The sequence below is a fragment of the Myodes glareolus genome, chromosome 2 (assembly GCF_982192425.1).
Source record: "Myodes glareolus chromosome 2, mMyoGla1.1, whole genome shotgun sequence".
Classification (NCBI taxonomy): domain Eukaryota; kingdom Metazoa; phylum Chordata; class Mammalia; order Rodentia; family Cricetidae; genus Myodes; species Myodes glareolus.
The window spans coordinates 95,509,744-95,536,093 of NC_142027.1; the positions used below are offsets into that span (position 1 = coordinate 95,509,744).

A 26,350-nucleotide genomic window follows, 5' to 3' on the forward strand; every position below is an offset into this window, starting at 1 on the left:
GTGATCATGTCTCGGAGATAACCAATAGCTGTCTGATTGGACCTAGGTCTAATTACCAAGTGTAAACGTAGCCAATACTCATGGCTAGTGCTGTTTGGATCTTGGAGGAGAACCTACTACAGCCACTTATTAAAGCAGTCCAGATCCTAACTACATCCTGAATACCTACCCTCATAGCCACACAAAAGTGTAGCTCTTGTCCATGACCAAGGAAGTATCTCTTTGTAGCAGATGGAAACCATTACAGAACCGGATGTAGAGCCCCAGCCCCAGTGGCTCTATCTACAGAACAATCTCTTAGCCAAGGCTAAGGGAACATCGCTGAAAAGGGAGTGGAATGAGTTCAAGAGCCAGAGAATCACAAAGTCTTCTGGAAGACCAAGTCTCCTAGAAATGACAGGGATGCTTCATCCATCAAACCTCGACAAGACTTGAACAATAGGCATGCTAAAGTGGATACTGGTAAGTGTACGGAGCCTACGTCTAGGTACAGAACTATAGGCAACTAATGGCTGCTGAGGGAGCCAGATTTGGTCTTTTCCAGGAGTGAGCCCATAATTGGTTTTTCAGTACCATGTGGTCAGCCTTGAAAACATGTGTCAACTAGTAATACTTGGTGGATGGAGCAGGGTGTGTGCGCACATGTGGTGTGTGTGTGTACATGTGTGTGTGCAGTGTATGTGTGTGGGGTGTGTATCGGGGGACTGTAGGGGTGTGTGTCAGGTGTGTGAGTTTGGTGTGTGCATGCGTGTGCTGTGTGTGCACGTGTGTATGTGTGTGTGGTGTGTGTATGGCGTGTGTGTGTGTGGTATATGTGTATGGGGTGTGCGTATGTATTTACACACACACACACAAACGACAATGACAGTTAAAGAAGTGGCAATAGATTTGAGAAGGAGTAAGAGGAATATAGCAGGGGAAAGGAGAAATGTTGTGAGTAATTATTTCAAATAAAAATGCTGTAAGTATATTTTAACTAAAAAGTTTAAAAGCAATGCACATTGAGTGTTTTCAAGCACTCAGCAGGTGGTACACACTCAATAATTGATCTAACTGTGCAGATACTGTCTTTGCAGAATTTAAGAGTAGACTGGATTTTGGCTTAGTTTCTCGGAAAAATACTTTCATCTCAATTTGAGATCTTGAAGACCATATAATTTCTCAGGAAAAATTAACTTGTGAGCAGGGAAAAAAGTGGACTATTACCTGAATCTCCTCCGTCACCGCCTTGAACTGGGGAACACGCTCTGTCATGTTTTTAACCAGCTCCACCGCATTATCAAAGCCTTTTACATACTCTCCGTACATCTTCAGGAATGGAGCCAACTTTTGCAGAATATCTCCAATTCTGGGAGTAGTTTCCCTATATTAAATATAGAAAGGTCATTAAAGTTCCTGATAGAATGAGGAAATCAGTAGGCCTGCAGAGAGAGCAGGCATTCTGTATGATCTATTCTAACACTAGTAAGAACACATCTTTCAGATGGGAGCTTAGGGACCGCAGAAAGGCGACGGAACTCTTGGAGTTGCCAATCACGCCTGGTCCTGTCTTCACTAGTCAGGTACCGTTTAGAGAACAGACGCAAACGCCTGTTCCAGGAAACCCAAGAATACAGTCTGGCATCTACCAGTTGTTTCTATGTGAAGATCTGGCACTATACCCACTGTCATACTAGCAGCGCGTGGCCTATCTGCTCTGCTGTAAAAGCTGAAGAGCAGCACCCTGCATGCGTGGCTCAGGCACAGCAGTCCTGCTTCTCCCTCTTACCATTCTTGCATTCGCTTCTCCAGCTCCGGCAACAGGAATTTACTGTGGAAGGCATTTATTGATGAAATGTTAGAAAAGATTTTATTCACTGTCTCTGCAGGAAATGAGCCTCGGTTTGCTTCTTCTAACAGTTTGCAATAAAATACCTGAATGAAAGAATAAAGCAACTGTTACTTAGATTTCTTGGTAAACTGATTTTCACTGTGGCAGGCCTGCACTGGGCTCAAAACAACACCTCGTTGAATAAATGGGGAAGTTTGTGGCTTAAGAAATCAATCACTCCTTGAAAGGTAGGAGGAAATGTATGTTTTGATTTTGAAGAATTTTTAATGTGAATTAGGGAGATTTATTTCTAACTAAAACTTTGCCCCCACCCATGTGGTGTTTATTTAACTTTTTCCTACATGATGGTAAGGTTCATAGTTAATAGAGCTTTTCTGTGCCAGAGAATTTCCAACTGACAGGGGTTTACACCTCTCATCTATGGCTGTAATTAAAGGATGTGAAAGATTATGTGTACAGTGTGATAGCGTTCCCTTACCATGTCTGGATGACATCTGTAGCAATTATACACTGCTCTGACTGTGTGTGATGGTGGTAACTGTCAACTTGGCAGGCCCTGAGCATGTCTGTGGGTCATCATCTTGACTGCATTAACTGAGATGGGAAACCTGCCCATCTGGGTGGTGGCATTCCCTGGCTGGGGTTTTGGAATCAGTCGGGAGGGGTGCTGAGCGGCACCGCACAGTAGCCGCTCTCTGCTTCTAGACGACGACACCATGTGACCAGTTTTATCAAGCTCCAGTCCTCTTGGCCTTCCCTGTCTGATGGGCCGTGCCCTTGCCTTGAACCGTGAGTCAAAAGGAACTCTTCCCTCCTTAGTTTGTTTCTGTCAGGGTTGTATCACAGCACCAGAAAGGTAACTAAGGTGTGGTGGTTGCTGAGATCGCTCACTTCCTGCTAATACTCTATGTATCTTGAAAGGGGAGGATAGGGAATTCAATTCCCATAGTAGAAGTGGTGTTTAATATCTGAACAATGAGAGAACAAAAACGACAACAACAAACTTTTAGTTCTCATATTTTAATTTGTTTTTAAATAGACAATAATACATGGTAACTTGGACACTAATCTGTGTGCTCAGGGATTTCCTGTACATTGTAACATGTACCTGGAAGATAACCGACAGAAAAAAGAGTCTTGAACTTCTAGCTACACTCTGCTAGGGCTACACTACTTCTTAACTGCCATTTTTTAAAACCAGGCAGAAGAAAGTCTCTGTTCCTTCATGATGTCCAAATGATTATTAATTTTCTAAATTTACCTAACTGAACTTTATTATTGCGAGGTAAAACACACTACAGAATTATCTCCTTAAAGAGTAGCAGATGGGGCACCATATAATTAACAGATGAAGGCATCTAAAACGTTGGCAAAAGTAGTCAAATTAAGTTGACATAAAAAAAAATTAACAAATTGCCTAGAAGAAAAGACCTCTTTTCACCATGGAGCGCTTACGCATTCCAAGACCGCATTCCCATATGGAAGAAAAGCCATCTTAAAGGCTCAGATGCCCCAGGCTTGATTTGGTCTCAGAGTGAAGTTCATTGACACCAATAATCTGAACTACAACTTCCCTGTTGCACAGAATACAAATGTAAAGAGGTTTCACCAAATTCAAACAACCAGTATATGGCTGACCATGGAAGCCAGAGATAAGGGGTCACTAGGACCGTGCGTTCCCATGACATCCCAGTTTACCAGTGGCAAAAGGAGAACAAAACAACAAACCCTCACACATGGCCACTTCCTCTCTTAGCAAGAGATGCCTGCCGTAGTGGGTGACCTACTAATGTGGGGCCACAGAGCATTCTGAAGTCAGCCTGATGCACTCAGAAACTTTCTAAGTGTATGGAAGAAACCATGCTCGAGGCTGTAACATAATTAAAGCGCAAACTGTGGTACAGCGGACACAGGGATGCAACCAATACTGACTGGATGACAAGCCAGGGTCCATACAAGGCTGAACAAGTGGGTTTCCAAAGCCTGTGGCACGGCACAGTGCCAAGACAGCTGCGCCACTGAAGGAACCCTTGAGTCTACTTAAATTTCTGCAGTTAAATGGCCTCCCAAGAACACAATAAAAGGTCAAGGAAGAATGAAGTTTGACATTATTGAACAGTCATTCTGTGACTTGCATACAGAAACCTATACTGTCATGAGCTGCAAACATCATGGAGTCAGCAAGTTTATCAATGAGGCTGTGAACATAAACATTTCCTTAGAGCAGGTAGCTTTCACTACCCAAACCAGTCAGGACCGCACTGTAGTTCCTGAAATGTTTCCATTCCCATTCCCAGGGTGGAGTGATGGGTAGCTGCAAACCGTTACCTGATCTAAGAGGTTGAGCCGGCTGACGTACGCTCTTTCTGTAAGCAAAAGCTCACTGGCTATTTTGTGAAGTTTCTGCTCATTAGTCTCCTAAAAAAAAAAATCAAACAGATATTTGCGCATAAGAAAAGTAAACTAGACATTTTCCTTAAATAACAAACACCTAACGAGAAAGTACCATCAAAGCAGTTTCCCCAAATGTCTCAGGGACATCCAAGCACAAGCAGACAGGGTCATCTGATCCAAAGGGAACTGCTGTGACATCTGCGCCTGCCATCTTCGTTGGTACCCAGCACCATACTTTCTTCTCTCTTACCTACTTCTTGCATACAGCACCACACTGCCTTATTAGTAACTATGCAAGTAACATTTTGATATGGAAGTCCCCTCTGTGTGCTGTGATTACCATTAACGAATAAAGAAACTGCTTTGGCTCTCTAGCAAGGCAGAACTTAGGTAGGCAGAGAAAAATATGCTAGGAGGAAGAAAGGCGGAGTCAGGGAGAAGCCATGGAGCCGCTGGAGACAGATGTGCTGGAATTTTGCTGGTAGGCCACCACCTCATGGTGATGCACAAATTAATGGAGATGGATTAAATTAAGATGTAAGAGTTAGCCAATAAGAAGCTAGAGCTAATGGGCCAGGCAGTGATTTAATTAATACAGTTCCTGTGTGATTATTTCAGGTCTAAGCTTGCTGGGCTGCCGGGAACCAACAAGCGGGCCTTCCTCCAAAAAGATTTTGCATTTAAAATATATTGTATGAAATATGTGCACATAAATATTAACAGAAAAACCAGTAAAATGCATTACTACGGGTCCAGTGCTAAGGTATGATTCTCGGTTTATCGCTGTCTTGTTTCGGTTACGCCTCCTCTCACCTCTCTCAGACTATGTTTTTTCTTTTGAGAAAGGGTCTCATTGTGTAGACCTGGCTGGGCTAGAACTAGCTTTGTAGATGATGCTGATCTTGACTCACAGAGATTCGCCTGCCTCTACTTCCCAAGTGCTGGGACTAAAGGGGTGCGCCATGACGCCCAGCTCTCACGTGACCTTTAACTAACTCTAACTTTTACTGCTCCTTTCTTAAATAAATGTTATTTAACCTTTAAATTTATTTGTATAACCTTGCTAGTTTCATGATGATAGGAACTTTTTTGTTTTTTGGTTAGGTCTCTAACTCCTTTCATCAACTATAGTGTTTTGTTTATATAGTTATATATATATATATATACTGTTTTGCATTTACTATGACTTTGACAAGATGTTAGAGTTACATTTTTCAAGAACCTCTGCCTGATGATCAAACTCTAAAGTCTCCCATCCTGGTACCACCCCTTTTCAGCTAGCTGGCTATGGTCCATGAAATTTGGACAACCAAGTCCTATGAACAGGCATACCTGAAAATATACAAACATTAAAAGGCTTGAACAAGTCAGATTTAGGAATATATTTTTATACCTATACATATATGCTTGCAATAACAATTAGTGAAAAAAGAGGCCATGAATTGGAAGGAGAGTAGGGAGGGGTATGTAGGAGGGCTTGGAGGGAGGAGCAATGGGAAGGAACAAAATAATTTTATTAGAATTATCAAATATAAAATTAAAAATACAAAATTTTAAACATTAATTCTTTAAGTTTTCCCACGGTCACCCTGTTCTGAAACTCTCACGTCAAACTCACACTCTCACCAAGGGTGTCCATATCCTCTGAGCCCAGCATTTTTTGTCTGTAGCTTACCTTATGTATTGCTGTGTGAGGAATCTCTCTAAAACTTTGTTTTTACACACATAAGTCCAATTCAGAGGAAGAACTGAGAACACATTATTCTTTATATCCAAAGAAATGCTGGCCAGCATTAACACGACACTTCTGAGACAGACCTACCAAGGCATGCGCTTCTAACGGTGAAGCACAGCCTTTGAAGTTTGGGGAAATTCATACAAGCGTGTCAACACCACCACATCAAGGTACGGGATTCCCATGATGACTAAATTCTACTTTTATGCCTGCTGTAGAGACTCCTCTCCACTTCTGGGCTCTTCATCCAGTGCAGACCACATCTGCACACTCCAGAGCATCACCTGAAGGGGAGTCACCCTAACGGAGCCTTTGATATTCTGCTTGTCACTTAACCGGATGCCTCGGTGACAAATCCATGTTATTTCTAGTGTCGGTAGTTCTTTTCATTCTATTTACTAGGGATGATGTGGCTTTTAGATTTATATTTTTCTGTGGTTTATATGTAGATTAGACAATTTTTTTTTACTTCTTTCCATGTGTAAATAGTATGTGTGTGTACGTGTATAGACTTGTGTGGGAAAGCCTGAGGTTGGTGCTGGGAATCTTTCTCAATCCATCTCCCAATCAAACAGAGTACACCGACAGGGCTAGCCTCTCCATCCAGCTTGCTCCGGGGATCCAGTATCTGTCTTCCTGAATCTGGGATTATAGGTGGTCACCACATCCACTCATGGGTCTAGGGAATCTGAACTCTAATCCTCTGCTTGTTTAGTAAGCGCTGAGCCATTTTCCTAGCCCCTGACACTACCTAAAAAATAATTCAGCAGATTTCTTTTGCTAAAATAAAGTATTTCTCATGGGTCATAAAACACGCTGACGGGTTACAGTGTTTATTATTGACATGCAATGAGGTCATCACTGAGGTCACAGATCGCTGGGATCTTGAACAGAATGCTTAGAAGAAACAATGTTTTGCTGATTGCAAAGTACCTGAGCTGAACTTGACCAAGTATGAACACATGTCATACTCGACAGAGCCCATGGGGTGGCAGCAGTACTCAGCGAAGACCTCGCCCAGACCGTCTTCCTCATTAGGCTCACTGGCAGCAAGGTTAATCACTTGGATTCGCTTTCTCAGAATAGGTGAGGTTCAGACTAATGGAGCATTGGTTTAGGTTTCTCCACATGTTAACAACATCTTAAAGAGCCTTTAACATGTAATTGCTGACTTTGAGTTATGTTCCAAACATGGTCATAGTTTTCGTAATTTGATTTTTTTTTTTTTTTGAGACGGTCTCTCTATGTAGTTCTGGCTGTCCTGAACTTGCCATGTATCTATCAAATTGGCTGCGAACTCACACAGATCTGCCTGCCTCTGACTTCAGTGCTGGGATTAAAGACATGTGTCAGTATGCCTCAGTCTCTGACGCATCTTTTTAACTATAAAACAGGCACAATTTTTATTCTTGCTTTGCAGGCCATGTACATGCAACAAAAATACTGAGCGGAAGATGGCTGGGTCATACAGTTAAAAAGTCATGACATCAATTCCAGTCATAAAGAATTTTAAGTAACTATGATATAGCTTAAATAGTTTCCTTTTATCTTTCTAAACAACAAAGACTTTGATATAAGCAAAGAACACAGATACAAACTGTCTGCTAACAAAACCTGCATTAACACAGAATGTTGTAGCTATGGTGCATTTTAATATATATTTTATTTTTTCCCCAAAGAAATTCCAGTTGATACAGCCTTTTAAAGAGCATTTTAATAATCATCAGGCATATAACACCTATAAATTTTAATGGAAAAAATCGTTTCCAATGTAAAAGATTATTTTCTAAAACAAACCTATTGGTAGATTTATGAAGAAATGTTATACCTACCCAGATGGAGCTCTGTGATATTTATCATATATTATGACAGATGTAAGAAAATTTTCGTATGTGTTTTTAAGGCAGATTACAAATAACCCTCTTCCACACCTCTGACATAGAGCTGGCCATAAAGAAATCCTTACTTATCCTTGCCCAAGAGTAGGCCCCAAAGAGACTCTTCATTTAGAAGGTGTCCTGTGCTGTCCATACCAGCAAAGAAAGAACACCAACGAGAATTTGAAGAGAAAGGCAGACCTGAGCGTCCCAAGCCGTCTATTAGCAACCGTGCCTACTCAATGGTACCTCCCGACCAAGTGGAAGAACCCAGCTTGGACAATATCTGTGCAGCTGAACACAGGCTTCCTGCAAGCCAAAACTACCCGAGAGGGCAGGCTTGACCTCCTCTCTGGTACCTGCCTTACACATCTGTCTTTAATTTTTGTAACATTCCATACAGGAAACCAGTGAACAGAAGCATTTCCTTCCCTTGGTTCTGGGAACCACTCAAGTAAATCAACCTTGAGGAGGGCACCTTGTGAATTCATTTATAGCAGATGGTCAGAAGCCCAGCTTGAGTTTAGTGAAGCATGTGGGTCTTGGAGACTGAGCCCTCAACCTGAAGCTTAGAGCTAGTGTCTGAAGTAACTAAATTCAAGGACACAGCAGTTTTCCATGCCACTGACTGCTGCTCTCTGCTTGGAAGAAATCCTTGCATTTGGGGATTACAGAAGTGACCCATGTTTTGTGAGTATGGGAGAAACTGATATTAATCCGAGTTGATGTTTCCTTTTATGTCACCGGGCTTAATTAAGTTTATGTGTAAATAAGGAAGTGGCTATATGTTATCTTATTTGTTATGGTACTTTTGATGGAACTCCCAAACATACTGGGCAAGTAACCTTACTGAGCCACATCTCCAGACTGAAATAGGTTTCGTTTCATTGACATATTGGGTCTAGCCTGAATTTTTTTTTAAACAGAGGGTATTTAAATAAGTAGCTAGAGTTTGTTAACATTCGCAAATTCAGAATTATCCAAGCTCTTTCTTCCTTGCCCTTAACATTTCACTGAGAAGCCCTCTGTCCTGTGAGCCTTGGAAACAATAAAAACAATAACGGCTACCTAACACTGATTCGATAAACAACCCAGCTTCCTCCTAGAGAATGCTAACAAACAGGCTTGCCATTTCAAGATAACTAACAAATAATTACGAGTCTAAATAATTTTAAAATATAGTAAATTATATGAAGAAGCACCCTATATTGCCCCTCCTGAAGGTAAAAGGATTTTGCTTCTTTAAAGATTTCTTTATGTGATTGTGACTGTGTGTGCATTTGCATGTGATTAGATATGTGTGCCTGTGCACACTAACACAGAAGTCACATGACAGTTCGAGGATCCTTGCCCATTTCCCACCTATGCCATTGAGGCAGAGTCTCTTCCTGAACACAGGACTCTTATTTTCTTAGTTAGGCTGAAAGCCCGTCCCCGTCCCCCCTCAGAGCTGGGGCCATAGCCTTGCACCGGGAGCTGGGCCTTTTGGCAGGTGCTGGGATCTGAACTCTGGTCCACTCTAGATTATTGGGCTCTCTTTTCAGTTCAGCCGATTTCTTAGACACTAAACTGCTGGACTGCCTCTCCAGTCCAGCTGGTTCCTTAAACAAAGAAAGAAAGAAAGAAAGAAAGAAAGAAAGAAAGAAAGAAAGAAAGAAAGAAAGAAAGAAAGAAAGAACGAACCCTCCAAAGCCCAAAATCCTTTTACAGCCTAGTTCAGAGGCTCTTGACTGACGTCCCAGCATTTAGCAGGCTGCGTTTGGGAAGATCACCGAGTTTCCAGGCAGTCCAGGCTAGAGAGAGCCTCCCTACAGTAGCACAGCAATCTCAACAAACCAGAACAAAACCACCACCACCTAAGTACCATGTGACTACACTCATATACTGAAAGTTGATTCTCAGGATTTTCCAAATAAAAATATATTTCAATGAAACTACCATAATAAAAAGAAGTTTCCCCTTTACAGTAATAGAATATATATGTAAATTTCTTTTGTATCTCGGCAATTTCCACATCCCTTCATGTACTTCTCTCTCCATGGTTAGTCCCCCGTTACTCACTGCTACAGCTTTGCTTTGTTGCAATGGATGAGTGGTTGAAATTATGCTTCTTAGCTCTTCAGTATATGAGCTCTCGTGCGATTTCATTTTAAGCAGAAAAAACTCATTTTAAATCGTTGCTCACAAATTATAAATTTGCTGCAGTTTGTCCTATCTCCCACATACTCATTTGGGCTTACTTAACGCGTATATGCAAAAGATTCATGTTAACCACCAGGCTTTTATGGGAATGAGTGAAATGATTCTCTGTTCTGGGGAATTTCTGCCCACGTTTGCTGTTCATTATTTAAATTCCTCCACATCAAAAGAGGGGGTGGCTTTGTATAGACACATCTCAGAATTTCTTGAGGCCCGTTCTTTCATAAAAATTGGCACCGACGTAGGAAATAAACGTTGTGTTCTCTAATTCAAGTGGTGCTTCACAGTTTCAATGCATCACTTCAGTGCCTTCACAAGTAATAGTCTTACACAACTACGAAACCCATGAACGGAACCTGTAAGATATCGACCATGGTATAATAGCGGCACTTTTATGTGGGGGTAGCCAATAATCTTCTAATTGGACTTAAGGGAGAATTCATGGCTAGTGTTGTAAACAGGCCAAAGACCCGGCTGGAGACCTGAGAGGAGAACTTACTGCTGCCATTTTCCCAAACAAACATCGTTTCTGGCTGAATTCTGAACACCTATCTTTATACCCACAGACAAGTATAAACCTTACCCATCATCAAAGATCCACATCTAGTCAAAATGCAGAGAAGAAGGGACTGCAGGGCGTCCACCCCCAACTGATGTATGTATCTGCAGTGAAACTCGGACACCTAATGCTCAGGGACAAGTGTGAAAGAGTGGGTGGGAAGGCGACAAAAGTCAGACGCCCAGGACAATGTTGTTAGGTAGTGTTCCCTAGGCATGACAGAAAATACGCCTATGGAATCTCAACGGTATGGCCACCTGAACAAGACCGGCACAATGACAACAGCAGCTGATATGCCAACATGGACAAGGGAGATTCCGCATGGTCTCACCCTTAGCTGCAGATCTACAGGCTGTCAGAGTCTGCTAAGACAGGGAGAATTAGTTTCATCTTGGGATGAACTCCCATATAGGTTGTACAATCCCTAGTGGTAAGCCTCTAGACCCATGCACATAAGAGAAGAGCCACATAGCTCAGTAGGTGTGCATACATGTAATTATTTAAATACACATATGTCAATGCTAGTGACAATAACAATCAAAGAAGAGACCAAGGGTTTTGGAGGGAATGACATGGGGGGCTGGGGGGAGACATGTGTAGGAATCATATGTAAAAATTCTTTTAAAAACCCAGAAAATTAAAAATGTATTTTTATTTGTGATCTACCCCTCCTCCAAGATGAGGTATTCACTTTCCACAGAGGTATCCATACCTAGAAAATACCTCGAGTCTGTTCCTGAGTACCGGATCATGGTACAGGCCTTCTTTCTGTTCTCTAAGACACATATAGCTGATGCTTTCAAGACCCCATCTTCCTCTTTCCCACACAAATCCTATCTTCTAGCACACTATGACCTTAGCGGGTCCTTCTTAATTTCTGCCTTATTTCAGTGTTCAGCTGAGCCCACGTCGGCCTCTGCTCCCCCTGGTTCCTATCGCCGAGCTGCAGACCCTGACCAGCTCTCCATACCCACATCCCAGGCCCTCAGCAAGGCTAGGAGGCTGTTGATGGGCTCTGCTCTCTGTGCCCATATCCTTCAGGACCATAGTCACAAGTTGTCATAATAGCTAACCATTTTACTCACTGCCCTCTGGCTCCTCTTTGACATACCCAGTGGCCCCCATGGGACACCTTTCACCTTGATAAAGCAAGGCCCAACCTTAGAGTCAGCCACCTTTATGCCGTGTGGTCCATCAGTACTCAGTTATTTAGATTGTCACAGACCTGCTAATAGCACTGAATTTAGCCTCACGTATTGTCTTAGTCACTGTTCTGTCGTTGTAAAGAGACACTGTGACCAAGGCAACTCTTAAAAAAGAAAGCATTTAATTAAGGGCTTGCTTACAGTTTTAGAGGGTTAGTTCCTGATCACCATGACAGGAATAGAGAGGCATGGTGGTAGAGCAGTAGCTGAGAGCTTTATATCCTGATCATATTCATTCATACACACACACACACACACACACACACACACACACACACATATATCTTGATCAGAGAGACACTGGGCTTTTGGAACTCCAAGCCCCACACCCATGATACATCTCCTCCAAGACCACATCTCCTAATAATTCTACTCCCTGGCCACTAAGCATTCAAATATATACTTTCAAATAAATTCAAGCCTATGGGGCCATTCTCAATCAAACTGCCAGAATCTGTGTTCTGAATCTCAGTCATATCTTTGTCCTTCCCTTTCTTCTTCAGCTCATGATAAGGCAGGTGAGGCCAAATGCATGTTCCTGGGTACTAGGCAATGTCAAAATCTGTCAGCTCAGTCTAGGAAGAGGACTCAACAGATAAAATGCTTGCCATACAAGTTGAGAAGCAGTGTTTTAGATCCTTGTCCCGGAAACAACATAAAGCCATGGAAGTTCGTGTGCATATGTGATTCCAGGAGGCTCTGTGAGCTGGCAGACCGAGGCAGGGGAACGCTCAGAAGCTGCTGGGCCTGCTAGTGCATATGCAACAATAAATGAGAAACTACCTTAAATAATAAGGTGAAAGGTGTGGACCAGCATCCATATGCAAACAACACACACACACAAACTGCAAACTAGCCAATGGCACACTAACCCACAGCATACTAGCCCATAGCACACTGATGGGGGATGCCCCTCTGCATGCGGTAAATATGTTTTATTACCTTTGTTTAATAAAGAAGCTGGTTTGGCCTATGGCAAGGCTGAATGTAGCTGGGGGAAAACCAAACTGAACGCAGGGATAATAATAGAAACGGGTTAGTTTAAGTTGTGTATCTAACAATAGAAATGCTGCTCTCACAGCTTAAGTTAACCCATTCTGTTTCCATGCTTCCTGGTCACGGGTGCACTGTAGCCGGCTGCCTGTTTCCACGTTTCCTGGTCAGGGGCACACTGTAGCCGGCTGCCTGTTTCCACAGTTTCCTGGCCACGGGCTTACTACTGCGGCCAGCTGCCCGTTTCCATTCTTCTCAGACTGGATTGCGCCCTCATGCGGTGGTCAAGACAAATCATCCTTCCTTTAGGTTATTCTCATTGCTTTGCCACAGTGATGAGAAAAGTAACTAACATGGTCCCTTCCAGATCGTGAGGGGCTACCTCCCCGTCCTTATAGAAGAAGACTGGAGTCAGCTAGGTCTACTGTGGTAAGGAAAACGCTACGACCCTCAGTTCTGGGGACAAGAAGGCAGTTTATTCAGCCCAATATGTGCTAAGGATGTCACAGGCAACGGTACCCTAGTTCCTATCTGGAGCAAAGTTTAGTTTTCATAAGTGCTTAAACTAAATTAAGCACGCTCTGCAATGAGAGAAAAGATATGCGTTTAGCACGTTTTGGAAGGAATTTAATTAAAAATGATTGCCACTTCTTAAGTACATGCATTTTAATGGATAAATGTTAGCCATTTATAAAAAAATCTCTAAATGGTTTACAGTATGTTTAAAAATATACATAGGCTTGAGAGAGAAAAGAAAAAGGATAGAGAAAGTCCCTAAAAAAAAGAAAAGAAATAGAGTAACAAAAAAAATCACATAAAGATGGAAAATACACAGAGAATATGATGGATACTGTATATTACTGAGATGCCTTTGAGTTGTTTGACTGCTGAGAAAGGAACAACAGCTGCTAAAGACATTTGATTATAAATGCTGCTGGATTAAACCAACCTATATATTTTTAAAAAATCTTGACTTCAAAACTTAAGTCAAAAGACATGTTATTTTGGGAAAGAGGTTCTGCTTTTATTTCCACAGGAAATGAGAGGCTGTGGATTCAGATCGAGGTGGACCCCCTGAAAAACCTTAGATAGGAGCGGATGGCCCAGCTGATCCAACATCTCAGAGCACTTCTGTTGCAGTTTCCTCTGAGTTCTATATCTAGAACAGCTTCAAAGTTGAAGTGATCCAGCCTCATGGAATACTCCAGTCAGGATTTTGCCATAATCCTAAATTTTCTCAGGGTCCCACCAAGATTACCAGTGCCCCCAATTAGCAGAACGTAGCCTAGAAAACTACGCTCATATTCCCAAAAAATAGATTATGGATGTCTGTTTTTGTTTAAAGTGTGGATTACAAGTTATGGGTAATAGTCAGGAAAAAGGCTAAACAAAGGAGATTAGATTCAGGGTTCTTATTTTTGAAAAGGAAAAAAAAAGGAAAATGTTGGGATAATGCTTGCGTACACTGTAAAGATTTGTAGCTCATACTTGTTTAATAAAATGCTAATTGGCCAAGTGTCCAGACAGGAAGTATAGACGGGGTGAACAGACATGGAGAATTCTGGGAAGAGGAAAGGCAGAGTCAGTCACCAGCCAGACACAGAGGAAGCAAGATGAGAATGCCTTACTGAGGTATGCTATCCACTAGAACTTTCAAACCAGCTCTCAGGAAAATGGCCATTAGGTTGAATATTTGTTTAAATGAGATCTATCTGAAATTCTTCACCCACTCATATAAAGACAGTAATTATTTTTTTCAGTTGTGTGCATGATGAATTTTAAATCTTCCATTATATCTTAAAAGTTTATCACATTAGAAAGTCCAAGAAGCATTGGACAATCTGAAGGTCACCAAGGGAATTTATCACACAGAACTACAAAGAATTACTACGCTATCACGGAAAAGGGCTCTGTGATCATGCAGTTTATATCCCTTAGCTACACAGTTTTACTGGCTTGTCCAATCACGAGCCAGAAGGAGCATTATTACTTCTTCCTTGTTCAAACTGCTTACTCCACCATATTCTACTAAAAAATTTAAAAAGAACTTTCTTATTCCTAATTGTGGTAAAATGCACAAATTAACAAAATTAACAAAATATACTGTCCCTATACCATTAACATATTGCATTTTGAGATAATGAAACAATGTGGCAAGTCTCAGAGAAGGAACAGGCAACATACTACCACCATGCTGATATTGGTGGTGTTTGGATCAACAGCTCACCCCACACCACATGTGCCATCCACTGACTCTCAAGGAAAGGCCCTGTATTACTCTATGCTTCATTGGCTTTGCCAAAAAAAAAAAAGGTTTGCTGTGTCCTATTCTGCTGTATTTGTTCCTATCTTATTTCTAGATTCCTGTTTGTATTCTAGTGAGAAACAGATGGAGAAATAGGGATGATCTGGGAGAAACAGGAGGGGAAAGAATAATCAGGATATATTGTATGAAAAAATATCTATTTCCAAGAAAGAAAAAAAAGAAAAAGAAAATTGCATTCTCTCTCTTAAGTCAAGTAAAAGTCATCTAAGAATATGCAGCTACAACAGATAACACAAAGGAAAGAGGATGAGCTAGTAACCAACCGCAGAAGCCACCACCAAAGTTCCTGCATGGGAGCTGCACTTGCTGCATCACAGATGATCCCTGAGGACATCATCTCAACTGTGAAAGACAACGTGCATCTGCCTGTCTCTTCCTGTCAACTGCGAAAGACAAGGTGTTTCTGCCTGTCTCTTCCTGTCAACTGTGAAAGACAAGGTGTTTCTGCCTGATTCTTCCTGTCAACTGTGAAAGACAAGGTGTTTCTGCCTGATTCTTCCTGTCATCTGCGAAAGACAAGGTGTTTCTGCCTGACTCTTCCTGTCCTGTCATCTATGAAAGACAACATGCTTCTGCCTGTCTCTTCCTGTCACCATTTCTCATGTGCAGAAACACCAGACCTTTCCCGCCGACTGATGAACAAGAAGAATCCCTTTGCTGTGTTTCTTTGCTTTTCAGACAATGGTGTGAAGCATGAGTCACTTTCTCCCCACCAACTGCTTAGAATTATAACCTTCGTTGATTACACTGCAGCCAGTGTACTAAATACAACCACCATTCAGCACGTTAACATTGTAGAATCTGTCCTTTCCTTAAGAGTGTCTGCTGATGCTAGGGCATATAAGCATAAATGATCAGAAATAGATTTAAGATTTGGATTTTCTATTTGATGATGTTTCCACAATTGTCAAAGTTTTAATTTTATTTAGTATAATCAATGAGAAAGACTGAGCAAGAGAATTCTAGCTCATTTTCAGAAAAATACATAGCATGTTAAAGACTAGGGAAATTCAGAACAAAACTTAACATGACACCTTTGCTACAACATATCCAAAGCATGGCATGAAAGCCAATGTAATTAAAATCCCAAAATAAGATACTGAAATAAACAAGACCAAAACAATCTATAGCGGGCATACAAAAATACCTATGAGTAATGGATGAGCCAGAAGTAGTCTCAAGATTTTCTGGTTTTGCTTGATCACTAATATTCTTTTTCATTTTAAAAAAAGATTTTCTTAAAAGTCTGATAAAATACAGCCAGCAAAATTTTCTATCTGATGTGAGCTCAGCTCTACTGTGTCGCCCCAGGAACCTGAGCTATTTATTGCGCACACACTGAAGCGGTTCCGTGTGAGGCTGTGCTTCACTGTGAGGGATGTGGTCTCAGATCACTCTCATCTCCTGGCGCTGGGCCACTTTCTTACAGTCCCACCCTTGTCTAGGGTGACACCCCTGGCTGTGGCAGCTAGTATTTCCTGTATTTTCCTATTTAGGTTTGTGGTTTTCACACCAGGGAAACAACACTGGTCTATAGCACCAAAATCTAGAGTCACAAAAAATATCTGCCTCCTAAGTAGAAACAATGTGGTTGCTGTGGTTTGTCTACAATACAACCATGCTTTTAGAAATCACAACACAACGACCAAAAGAAGCCACAGGAAGGAAAAGGGAAACACTTCTGAGACAGGGTAGAACCCAGTAGCTCCCAGAGCTTGCAAATGGTTTATCTGCTGGTGTGGATAACCCGAGCATTTCACATGCATTTCACAGGTGCATTTCACAGGTGCTGTGAAACAGCCTGGACCATAAGACACTTGGCCATGCTTCCCATGCAATGAGACAGCTTATGCTTACCTTCATTTCATGGTGCTGGTCCAGCTTATCCAGTTCCATGGTGTTCACGCCATTCTCCTTCTCTGGTAGCTCAGCTTCCATCCCTGACCCTCCTTCTTTGGAGGGCAGCCCTAAGTCAGCACCCGGAGTCCGGCGGCTGCTGTCAGAAGCATCTTCATCATGGCTATTGGTTATGGATGATACAGAATCTGTGGCAGTTTCATTTCCTTCTCCATTCACCAAGTGTGTGTCAGGAGAGGTCTCAGCAGTTGGAATAGCAGCCTCTGGGCTCCTCACCGTTGTGTTCCTGTCCTCACATTCCGTCCGGCCTTGTGCGGCCACCACACCATTGGCCAAACCACTGTGCTGGCCCCGAGTCTGATCTGTATCATTTTGCTGCTTCTGTGGAGAGTGCTGGGTTAGGAATTTCCGTGGAGGTGTGGAGGTCAATCCATGCTGTCCTGGAGTTTGAGGAATATTTAGGTTCACTGTAGAATCTTTTTGCAAATCGATGTAGCTTGACAAAACACTATAAGATAAAATAGAAAAAGAAACATTGGTATGAACAGTTTTAGCATGAAGACAAGTCAATTCCAGGTTAAAAGAGACGATTCTTATTCATAGTGGTTTTGGAAACACAGATTCTTGGGACACAAGTGGCATTTAAACAAGCAAAGAGGGGAGGCTGGAGGTGGCTCAGCTGTCGATGGCTGGCTCGCAACCAAAAGCAGACTGAATGAACCTGAGCATTTCTTGGTTAGAGCATTCCCGTGAGCCATTTACTAGTACAGCTTATTCAGTAAAGACTGAGATGAAAGAATATTTGTTTCATGAGAATACCTTTTCCCAAGATCTTTACTTCTTAATCATTTCTGCAAACAAGCACAGATATTTCTGGTTTATAAACTTGTTATAAAACCAAGTTAGTTTGATTTGGAAAGCAGCAACATTTTTAAACCTTTATTATACATAATAAATAGGAGAGTAGCTGCTAGCTGATCACCGATGGTCCTCTTCAATTTTGTTCTTGATCTTTCCAATCCAGTCCTCACAAATCAGATCCTTATACATGCAAGAGTCCACAAATGCATCCGTGACATCTGTCAGATTAGCTTTCCCCAGCTCCTGCATCTCCCATCTCCTGGGACAGTCTGTCCCCTCACTGTGGCCTTGCCCCGCTTCTGTAGTTCTCCATTTGTGTGCGTGTTAGGGTCTCTGCCCAGCACATCTTCCCCGGGACACTGGTAAAGTGCACTCCCCCCTCTGTCACTCAGGCCTTTTGAGAACCCTTTCTTGCTGGTCTATCTAAGAAGTACACTTCATCCCTTTCTCAAATCTTCTTTTAGTCATTTTTAAGACCTTATTACTGTTGATAGTCTACTGTAGTAATCATGACAGTACTAACTGGACAATAGAACCTCATTCCCAATACATAATTATGTTCCTATGGGAATATTTGTACAATATTTTGCTGTTGGAAATGCCAGAGGGGCAGCGAGTTGTAGTTGAAATTCCTGGTATCAGCGCACCAGAAGGGAATCCTCTGATGGGCCCGACTCGTTTAGGCAAGGCGTCAGGACTGCAGATCCAGGAATGTCTTTTGCTTCTCCTGTGTCTTTACATGTTTGCTGCGGCTCTCTTTCTCTGGTATCTAGCATGGTGTGAGTGGACCTGGGGAGAGATCCATTGCTTGTGATATAATGTGTTTATTGCTTGGAAACATCCCGTTCTACTGGGCATTCTTACCTGCGGATTGTCAAGATAACCCCTCCTTAGCTGTACTGTCAAATTTGATAATGATGATAGCCTATACAGAGTTTTAATGAAAGAAAATAAAAACAAGGATATGTTTCACAGGCAGGATCTGTGAGTCTCGCCTAAGGAGCTGCATGGATTGTAGCTCAAGTTAATGACTAACAATTAAATCCCAATAGGCTGGCTAGTTTAAATTCTTTTAACCTGAATGTTGAGAGACGTGTTCACAGGTCTCGGAGTGCATCACAGCTGAAACAAAGCTTCGAAAAATAACAAACTTAGACTAAGATATTTTTGTTAAATAGCTTTGAGGTGAAAAACCCAAGAAGACAATCTAAAGTTTAGACAGGCACAGAGTTGAATGCAGAACTCTTTAAGGTCAGGGAGCAAGAACAAAGCAGCCCAGTTATTACTGGCTGACGTGCTCTTCTTGTTAGTTCTGGCTGATGACGAAAGTCCTTATACCCATTTCTGCCCTCAAACTCCTGAAAAGACTTATTCCTTATCATATATGAAAGTTTAGGTTTGTGATTCCTTTAAGATTCCTTATATGATAAGTAATAAAGTAATTGGCCCTTTCTTTGTAACTGCAAACTGCAGCCTACCAGTAAAAGACCTGACAAAAACACCTTGCTTGCCACATGGTTAATCTATAACAAGTTGCTTGAGTATGAATGCATGTGGGTTCTTGGGATAGTTTGCTCTCACCTGTAATTCATGAAATGTTCAATCACGTGAGGGAGATGAAAAACATGTTTTTACCTACAATCACTCACTTGAAAATGGAATGCAACTGTTTTGACTCTTGTACTGCCTGGAAGGTACTGTTGGGGCACAAAAGCTGTAAAACAACACGAGAGAAAAGAGACAATAAAGAGAGAGAGAATAAAGAAGGAAACCACACCCACATTGGAACACTGGACTTAACTCCCTTGGTCCAAACGAGAAACAGAAGGAAAGAGAACGTGAGCAAAGAAGGCAAGACCAGAGGGAACCTTCACCCGTTGATGGATGGAGATTGAGACAGAGAACCACAGTGGAGCACTGGACTGAGCCCCCAAGGTCTAAATGAGGAGCAGAAGGAGGGAGAACATGAACAAGAAAGGCAGGACCGTGAGGAGTGCGTTCACCCACTGATACAAGGGGACTGATCTAATGAGAGTTCACCAAGGCCAGTTGGACTGGGACTGAACGAGCACGTGATCCAACCAGATTCTCTGAATGTGGCTGGCTCGGGGTCTTTCTGAAAAGCCATTGACAATGACACTGGGATTTGTTTCCTCTGCATATACTGAATTTTTGGAATCCAGTCTGTTTGGATGCTCACCTTCCTGGACCTGGAGGGAGGGGTGTAGTATGAGGGCCGGCTTGTTGGGGTTTCTGTCCAGCCCAGTACCCCAACAGCCGGCAAGCAACAAAGAAAATCACACACAGGACTCCATATTGCTTAGTAAATTAAAGACTCATATGGTCAGAAAAAGAAAAACATACAGTAAAGAGAGATTCAAAGATGAAGAAAACCTCTAAATGGTTTACAGTGTGTATATGCAGGCTAAAAGTTAAAATTCTTAAAGTTAAAAGGAAAGAAAGAGAGTAGTTGGGTGTGGTGGTACACACCTTTAATCCCAATGCCTGGGAGGCAGAGGCATATTGACCTCTGTGACTTCAAGGGGTAGAGGTAGATTGACCTCTGTGACCTCAAGGTGTGGTAGTACACGCCTTTAATCCCAATGCCTGGGAGGCAGAGACAGATCTCTGTGAGTTCAAGGTGTGGTAGCATACACCTTTAATCCCAGCACTGGGGAGGCAGAGACAGGAGGATCTCTGTGAGTTCAAAGACAGCCTGGTCTACAGTGTTATTCCAGGACAAAGATATACAAAGATCCTGTCTCAAAAAGTAAAAGTAAAAATAAAAGAAATAGAGGTTAAAATAAAGCCACATAAAGATGGAAAATGCACAGAGAATCTTCATACTGTATGCTTTTATGCTCTCTTTAAATTGTTTGATTGCTGAGGAAGGAGCAACAACTGCTAAAAGACTTTTGTTTATAAATGCTGCTGAACTAACCCAAGATAGGAATTTTGAAAATACCTTGGCTTCAAAACTGAAGTCAAAAGGTATGTTACTTTGGAGAAGAGATTTTGCTTTTGTTTCCACAGAAAACGAGAGACTCTGGATTTATTCAGAGTTAAGAATAATCACCTTTGACCAAGGGAGGCCACCTGAAAAATCTCCGATAGGAACAGATGGCCCAGATGACAGAGGTCTACATCCAGAACTGATCCAAGACTGCTGCCTGAGATGATTGAGACTCACAGGATACTCCAGTCATGACTTGATTATAACTCTAAATTTTCTTTAGGTCCCCTTAAGACTATCAGCGCCCCCAACCAGCAGGAAGTAGCCTGAAATACTACGCCCACATTCCCAACAAATGGATTATGGGTATTTTCCTTTGTTTAAAAAAAAAGAGGGAAATGGTGCGGGAGAATTATCTGTATTCTGTCAATCATATTTTAATAAAACGCTGATTGGCCAGGCAGGCAGTATAGGCAGGAAAGCCAGACAGGAAGTAGGGGTGGAGCAAAGAGACTGGGAGTATTCTGGAAGCAGAAGCTCTCTCTCAGCCATTCCTGCGCAGACCACCAAAGAGGCAACATGTAAGCTGTCACACTGAGAAAGGTACTGAGCCCATGTGGCTAACATAGATAAGGATAATGGGGTAATATATGTTATAAGAGTTAACAAGAAGCCTGACCTAATGGACCAATCAGTTTATAACCTTATGGAGTCCTGTGTGTAATTTTTCTTTGTTGCTTGCTGGCTGTTGGGGTACTGGGAAGGACAGAAACCCCAACAAGCCAGCCCACATGTTACAGAGGGGGGAGGAACTTGAACTTCCCACAGGGCTGGAAGCCCTGACTGCCCTTAGGGATGGAGAGGGAGGAGGAGAGGGAGTGGAGGGAGTGGGAGGGTGTTGGGAGAAGGGGCAGAAATGGAAACTTTTATAAATTAATAAACTTTTATAAAATAATAATAATAACAATAATAACAAAAAAGAAGGAAACCACTGAGAGAGCTTTTCCCCCAGCCCCCCTCAGACAGAAAAGTCTAATCTCACCGACTCTGTGGCTTCTTATTAAAGCCCTATGCGGCTAGAGGGGCCCCCAAGACAGTGGTAACACTTTAACCTCTACTTTTAACCTACAAAATGAGAGAAGGAACATAAACTCAAAACTATAGTCTAAGAAACTTCTATGACATAATTAAAAAGAAATTGAAACAGACTAACACTTTATGAGCATGAACGTGGTATTGTCTGGTTCCCAGCTTTATTCCCACACTTAGCTTCATGTGTGAAGAGTTCGACAAATGCCTGATAGATTAGCGATTACTGTGATGATCCTGCACAGAGACACAGCAGCAGGCAGCGTCTGCGAAGTAGCCGCTAAGTGCCTCAAACTACATAGGCCGTCACCCTGGCCATGGGGTTTTACTCTTACAATAATTCCCAAAGAGGGGCCCATAAACAGGAAAGATTCCTTCACACTGCCATTGTCACCTGGCTACCAAGTGGCAAAACCAGAATTCAAGCTATGAAGTCCAGCTCTAAATCTCATCACCTTTGCCCCACATTACAAGGAAACATTTAAGATGGACCGAGGAGCAGATGAATAAGCTGCCAACAAAAATCTAAGACTGGTTACCATCTTCAGTAAGGTGGAAGCTGGGTGATGGGGTGGAGAAGTGCACTAAGGCAAGACACTTTCGAAAGTATTGAGATGTACTGTCACCTTCTCCCTCCATCCCGATCACCCCACCCTGTCACTGCTGCTGCAGACTGAGGAACGGAAGAATCAAATAGTGATAGTTCGCAACAGAGAAAGGAATCAGAAAAAGAGTATGGTCCAAGTTCAACACCAGAGCCACAATAATAAAAGGGAAAACATTTCAGAAGGAGAAATGCTTATACATAAAAATTTGGAAGTGGCCTGTCTACATGAGTGTGGTGCATTCTGCTGTGGTTGCCTTTGATACATAGTGTATATTGAGTCTTTATAATTTGTGAGAAAGTCCTCAGAGATGAGCCAAGCTGTCCAGTTTCTGTCGTCTTCAAAAGGAATGCCAGGGAAAACGGCCAGCAATCTACTGTAGTAAGTGACATCAAAGATGTAGGTACCAAGGTCTTTTTTTCTTCTTTCTGGCTATTTGCAGGGCCGTGTGACCTCCGGCTCCCTGGAGATTTTGCACTAGCACTGGCTTGAGGGGATAGCTTAGGAAGAATTTGGCTCTCTTTGTAATGGTGATTCCACCTGTAATCAAGGTTCTAGCAGTTGGCCCATAGCCTGCCCCTCCCAGCTGATTCTGCCTGAGGCGCCGGGGCCTTTAATCTCCTTCTCCTGCTCCTGATGGGAGGAGGCCTTGCCCTTTTGATCCCCCTTGCCCACTGGTATAAATACCCGACTTGAGTTTAATAAAGTGGCCATTTACTCTTGGTAAGTGAGCAGGTCTCTTTTGTGTGTGTCTCTTTAAACCCTCAGGACAGTCGTCCATTCTCGTGGGCCCGAGTTCGGGAAAGCGCGCGCGCCTGGATCGGGTGTGGGTATCCACAGGAAGGCGGGGTCCTACAGATGGCGTCTCTAGGTGGGCCTTGAAGAAGAACTGAAGAATCGCGTCCTGCCGTCCGTGGATCCACCACAAGAACCCCAAAAGAGGTGAGGGTTCCCCCACAATCCGGAATCTGGCCAGTTTTGTAGTGTGCAATTGTGCACATATGATAAGGGGGTGAATAAGCGTGATATGTATAAGTATGGGTGCCGAAAGGTCTGATCCGGAGCTGAAGGCCAGTGGGCAAATCAGCTGCTAATTTCATAAAGAGACTAGGCACCAGGATTAAATGACACTGCACTAGAGACCGCTTAGATGATCTTAAAACTCAGTCCCTGGCTCTCACATGCTGGGACCTTTAATTTTTGCCTAAGAGCACAGGCTGGGCGCAGTTAGCTCCTGGCGGGAATCCGTTCCCAAGGCAACAGGGCCAATGTAGCTGGCGACTAGCATAGTAAATAGCCAAGGGCCCATAAGGTGCGGGCCTCGGGCTGAGAGAGGATTAAAAATATATTTGTAAGTTCTATTAAGAGTTTTTGAGTAACAAAAGAACAGCTTCACAGAGCTTGTTTTTCAGGGAGACTAGAAAACTCCCATGCATGTTTGAATGTGGGTCACAGGACCGCACTTGGCCATTCACCATGGCTGAGGTTCTACAAGGTACACTTAGGAACAGAGAAACAGGCTGCTGGATGGTGCAAAGAGGAGAGCAGGCGGCCGCCAGACCCTGCCTGTGAGTTGCGGGGCCATTACAGACAGGCCAAGGAGGTTAAAACACAGTGGTGTGCCAGTACACTCAGCCGCGGGTGCAGACTCGTCCGGGAGGCACGGCGGTGCTGACCAGACGCAGAAAGGCAGTCGCAAAGGCGACACAAAAGGCAGTCACACGGCTCCCTAACCCAAGGTGGCCGGTGAGCGGCGAGCCGCAGGAACCTGGGACAGGGCACAATGCTGGTCGTGGAGGCGCCTGGCGGACTCTGGCGCCTCCCGGGCGGGGGCTATGGGAGGAAGGCACAGGGCAACACAGGGTGTGGCGCCCGGTCTTTCCGCGGGGCCCGCAGCTTATTGGTGGACTGTTCTGGCACCTGAGCTGGCTTGGAGGGCTTGCCTGGACAACAGAGGCAGCCCACAAAAAGCGGCAATAGCCAGGCCTTGGTAGTACAAAGGATAGTTAAAAATCCGCCTGCCAAAACTTAGGTGACAGTTTGCAGCCAGAGCGGAGCGGGTCTGTGTCCCGCCCCCCGCTGTGCAGCACAGCTTCAGGAGTTTTAAGTTAGAAACTGTAATAGATTCAAAGGTTATACAGACCCAAAAGAGGTTAGCCAAATCTTGGGATGGTTTGTTGCCTAATTTTCTAAAAATCCAAACTGTGCCAGTTTGCATTTCCACCAGTGGTGGAGGAGTTTCTCTTAAATAAAAGTTATGAGCAGTATTTGATCTTAATCATGTTTAAGGGATAAGATAGAGTCAAGAGTTATTTTGATTCATACTTCTCCAATGATTAAAGATGTCACATTTGAGGATTTTTCAAATGTCTTTCAGTCATTTTAAGTTTGTCCATTAAGAGTTTTCAGTTTAGGTTTGTTGTATATATTTTTATTGTATTAATTGCTCTTTGGAGGACTAATTTATGGAGTCCTAATGTTTTTTATATGGATTGATGACTGACAAAAGATTTCCAAATCTGTAGCCAGATATGTCGATCCTATTAATTATTTCTCTAATGTTGGCGGGAGGCAATGTGCCCCCATAAAGGTAATAATTTTAATAATTCTGTCTAGTTATGTAAGTGCTCACGTACTGGATCAGATAATTATTTTCTGCCCCTGAAAAAGTTCCAGGTAGAACTGATTCTAAAAGATGTTTTGGGGCTGGCCATTCAATTCAGCCCAATTTAAAACCTGCTATGATGGTACAGGCCAATAAAAAATGATGTTTTGAGGTTGGCTAATTCAGCCCAATATTTAGGCCGGTTGCAGTGGCACAGGCCAATAAAATTTGCTCCTTGGAGATGGAGACCTACAGATCTCTATGTGTCCAAGGCCTGCTTGGTTGTAGTTTAGATCCTAAACAGCTAAGCACATCACTCCCAGAGACCGACGAGGGGAGCCAGTTTCAATGGCGCATGCAGGCAGGATTTGCCTCAGCTAGCATCTGACATGGTCCAGGTTATGTACTAATATACAAGATCCGGACCGGGTTTTGATTTGGGGAAGAGGAGCAGTTTGTGTTTCCACAGGATGCAAAGCACCCCGTCCCTAAACGTCTGATGCAGACCGTGGATTCCTCTACTCAGAGACCTGAGGACGAGGCAAGATCAAGAGATCCCACGGACACGGTGGCGGAGGTGGCGGCGAAGTTGGCAGATTCCTGAGAGATGATCCAGCGCCTGATTTTACCCCTTTCCCAGCTTTCTGTCTTGCTCTGCCTTGATCTGTCCCTTTCAGCCAAGGCTGCTTGACCCCCTGAGGGAAAAACAGCTACCTCCCCTGCCCTGTTTGCAGTGTTGGGTGCTCAAGGCTAAAACCTTGCCAGATAGACAAAATTACCATAACTATCAAGTAATTTAAATTCACAATCGTACACTGTAGTTAATCTTTACAACTGGGTGTGGATTTTGACCTCTGCTGGTCGCAGGTTAAGATTTTGCTGCTTTTTCTCGGACCCCAAAATACAAAATTACTAATTGGTTCTAATTTAGTTTGACTAGTCATACCAGGGGTCCCATTTGCCGGTGCTGTAGCCCTACTCAAGGGCTCTATTCTGAGTCAACTTTTCAGATATTGTGCAAGCACTGTCTCTTCCAGGTATGCTTATGTGTACGTATGCTGGAGCGTCTTCACCTGGCCAATGGCTTCAAGTCCGCCATGGCCTGGCCCTAGTAGGCGTTCGCCTTGGAGTATCTTTCAGCATAAATGTGGCTGGATTCAATGTATGACTAGTGAAGCAATGACGGGTTTATTGCACGGGGGGGGGGCGGTCTCGCCTAAGACAAGGTGTGCGTTTGGACCTAAACACATTACCGTAGACG

The 26,350-nt window shown here is 43.0% G+C and overlaps 1 protein-coding gene across 7 annotated transcripts in view; it reads right to left on the reverse strand.

Moving 5' to 3' along the window:
- Fgd4 (FYVE, RhoGEF and PH domain containing 4) overlaps window positions 1-26,350 on the reverse strand; it is a 168,207-nt gene that overhangs the window by 42,983 nt on the left and 98,874 nt on the right. For all 7 annotated transcript variants that reach the window (XR_015000405.2, XM_085684800.2, XM_048452431.3 and 4 more), the window contains exons 4-7: window positions 16,977-17,484; window positions 4,160-4,249; window positions 1,769-1,914; window positions 1,207-1,363 (exon numbers count right to left, since the gene is read on the reverse strand). Coding sequence is in view for 6 of the 7 variants with exons in the window: in XM_085684800.2 (XP_085540926.2) it covers window positions 1,207-1,363; window positions 1,769-1,914; window positions 4,160-4,249; window positions 16,977-17,484 (901 nt within the window). In the remaining variant the exon portion in view is untranslated. The remainder of the gene's footprint in view (window positions 1-1,206; window positions 1,364-1,768; window positions 1,915-4,159; window positions 4,250-16,976; window positions 17,485-26,350) is intronic.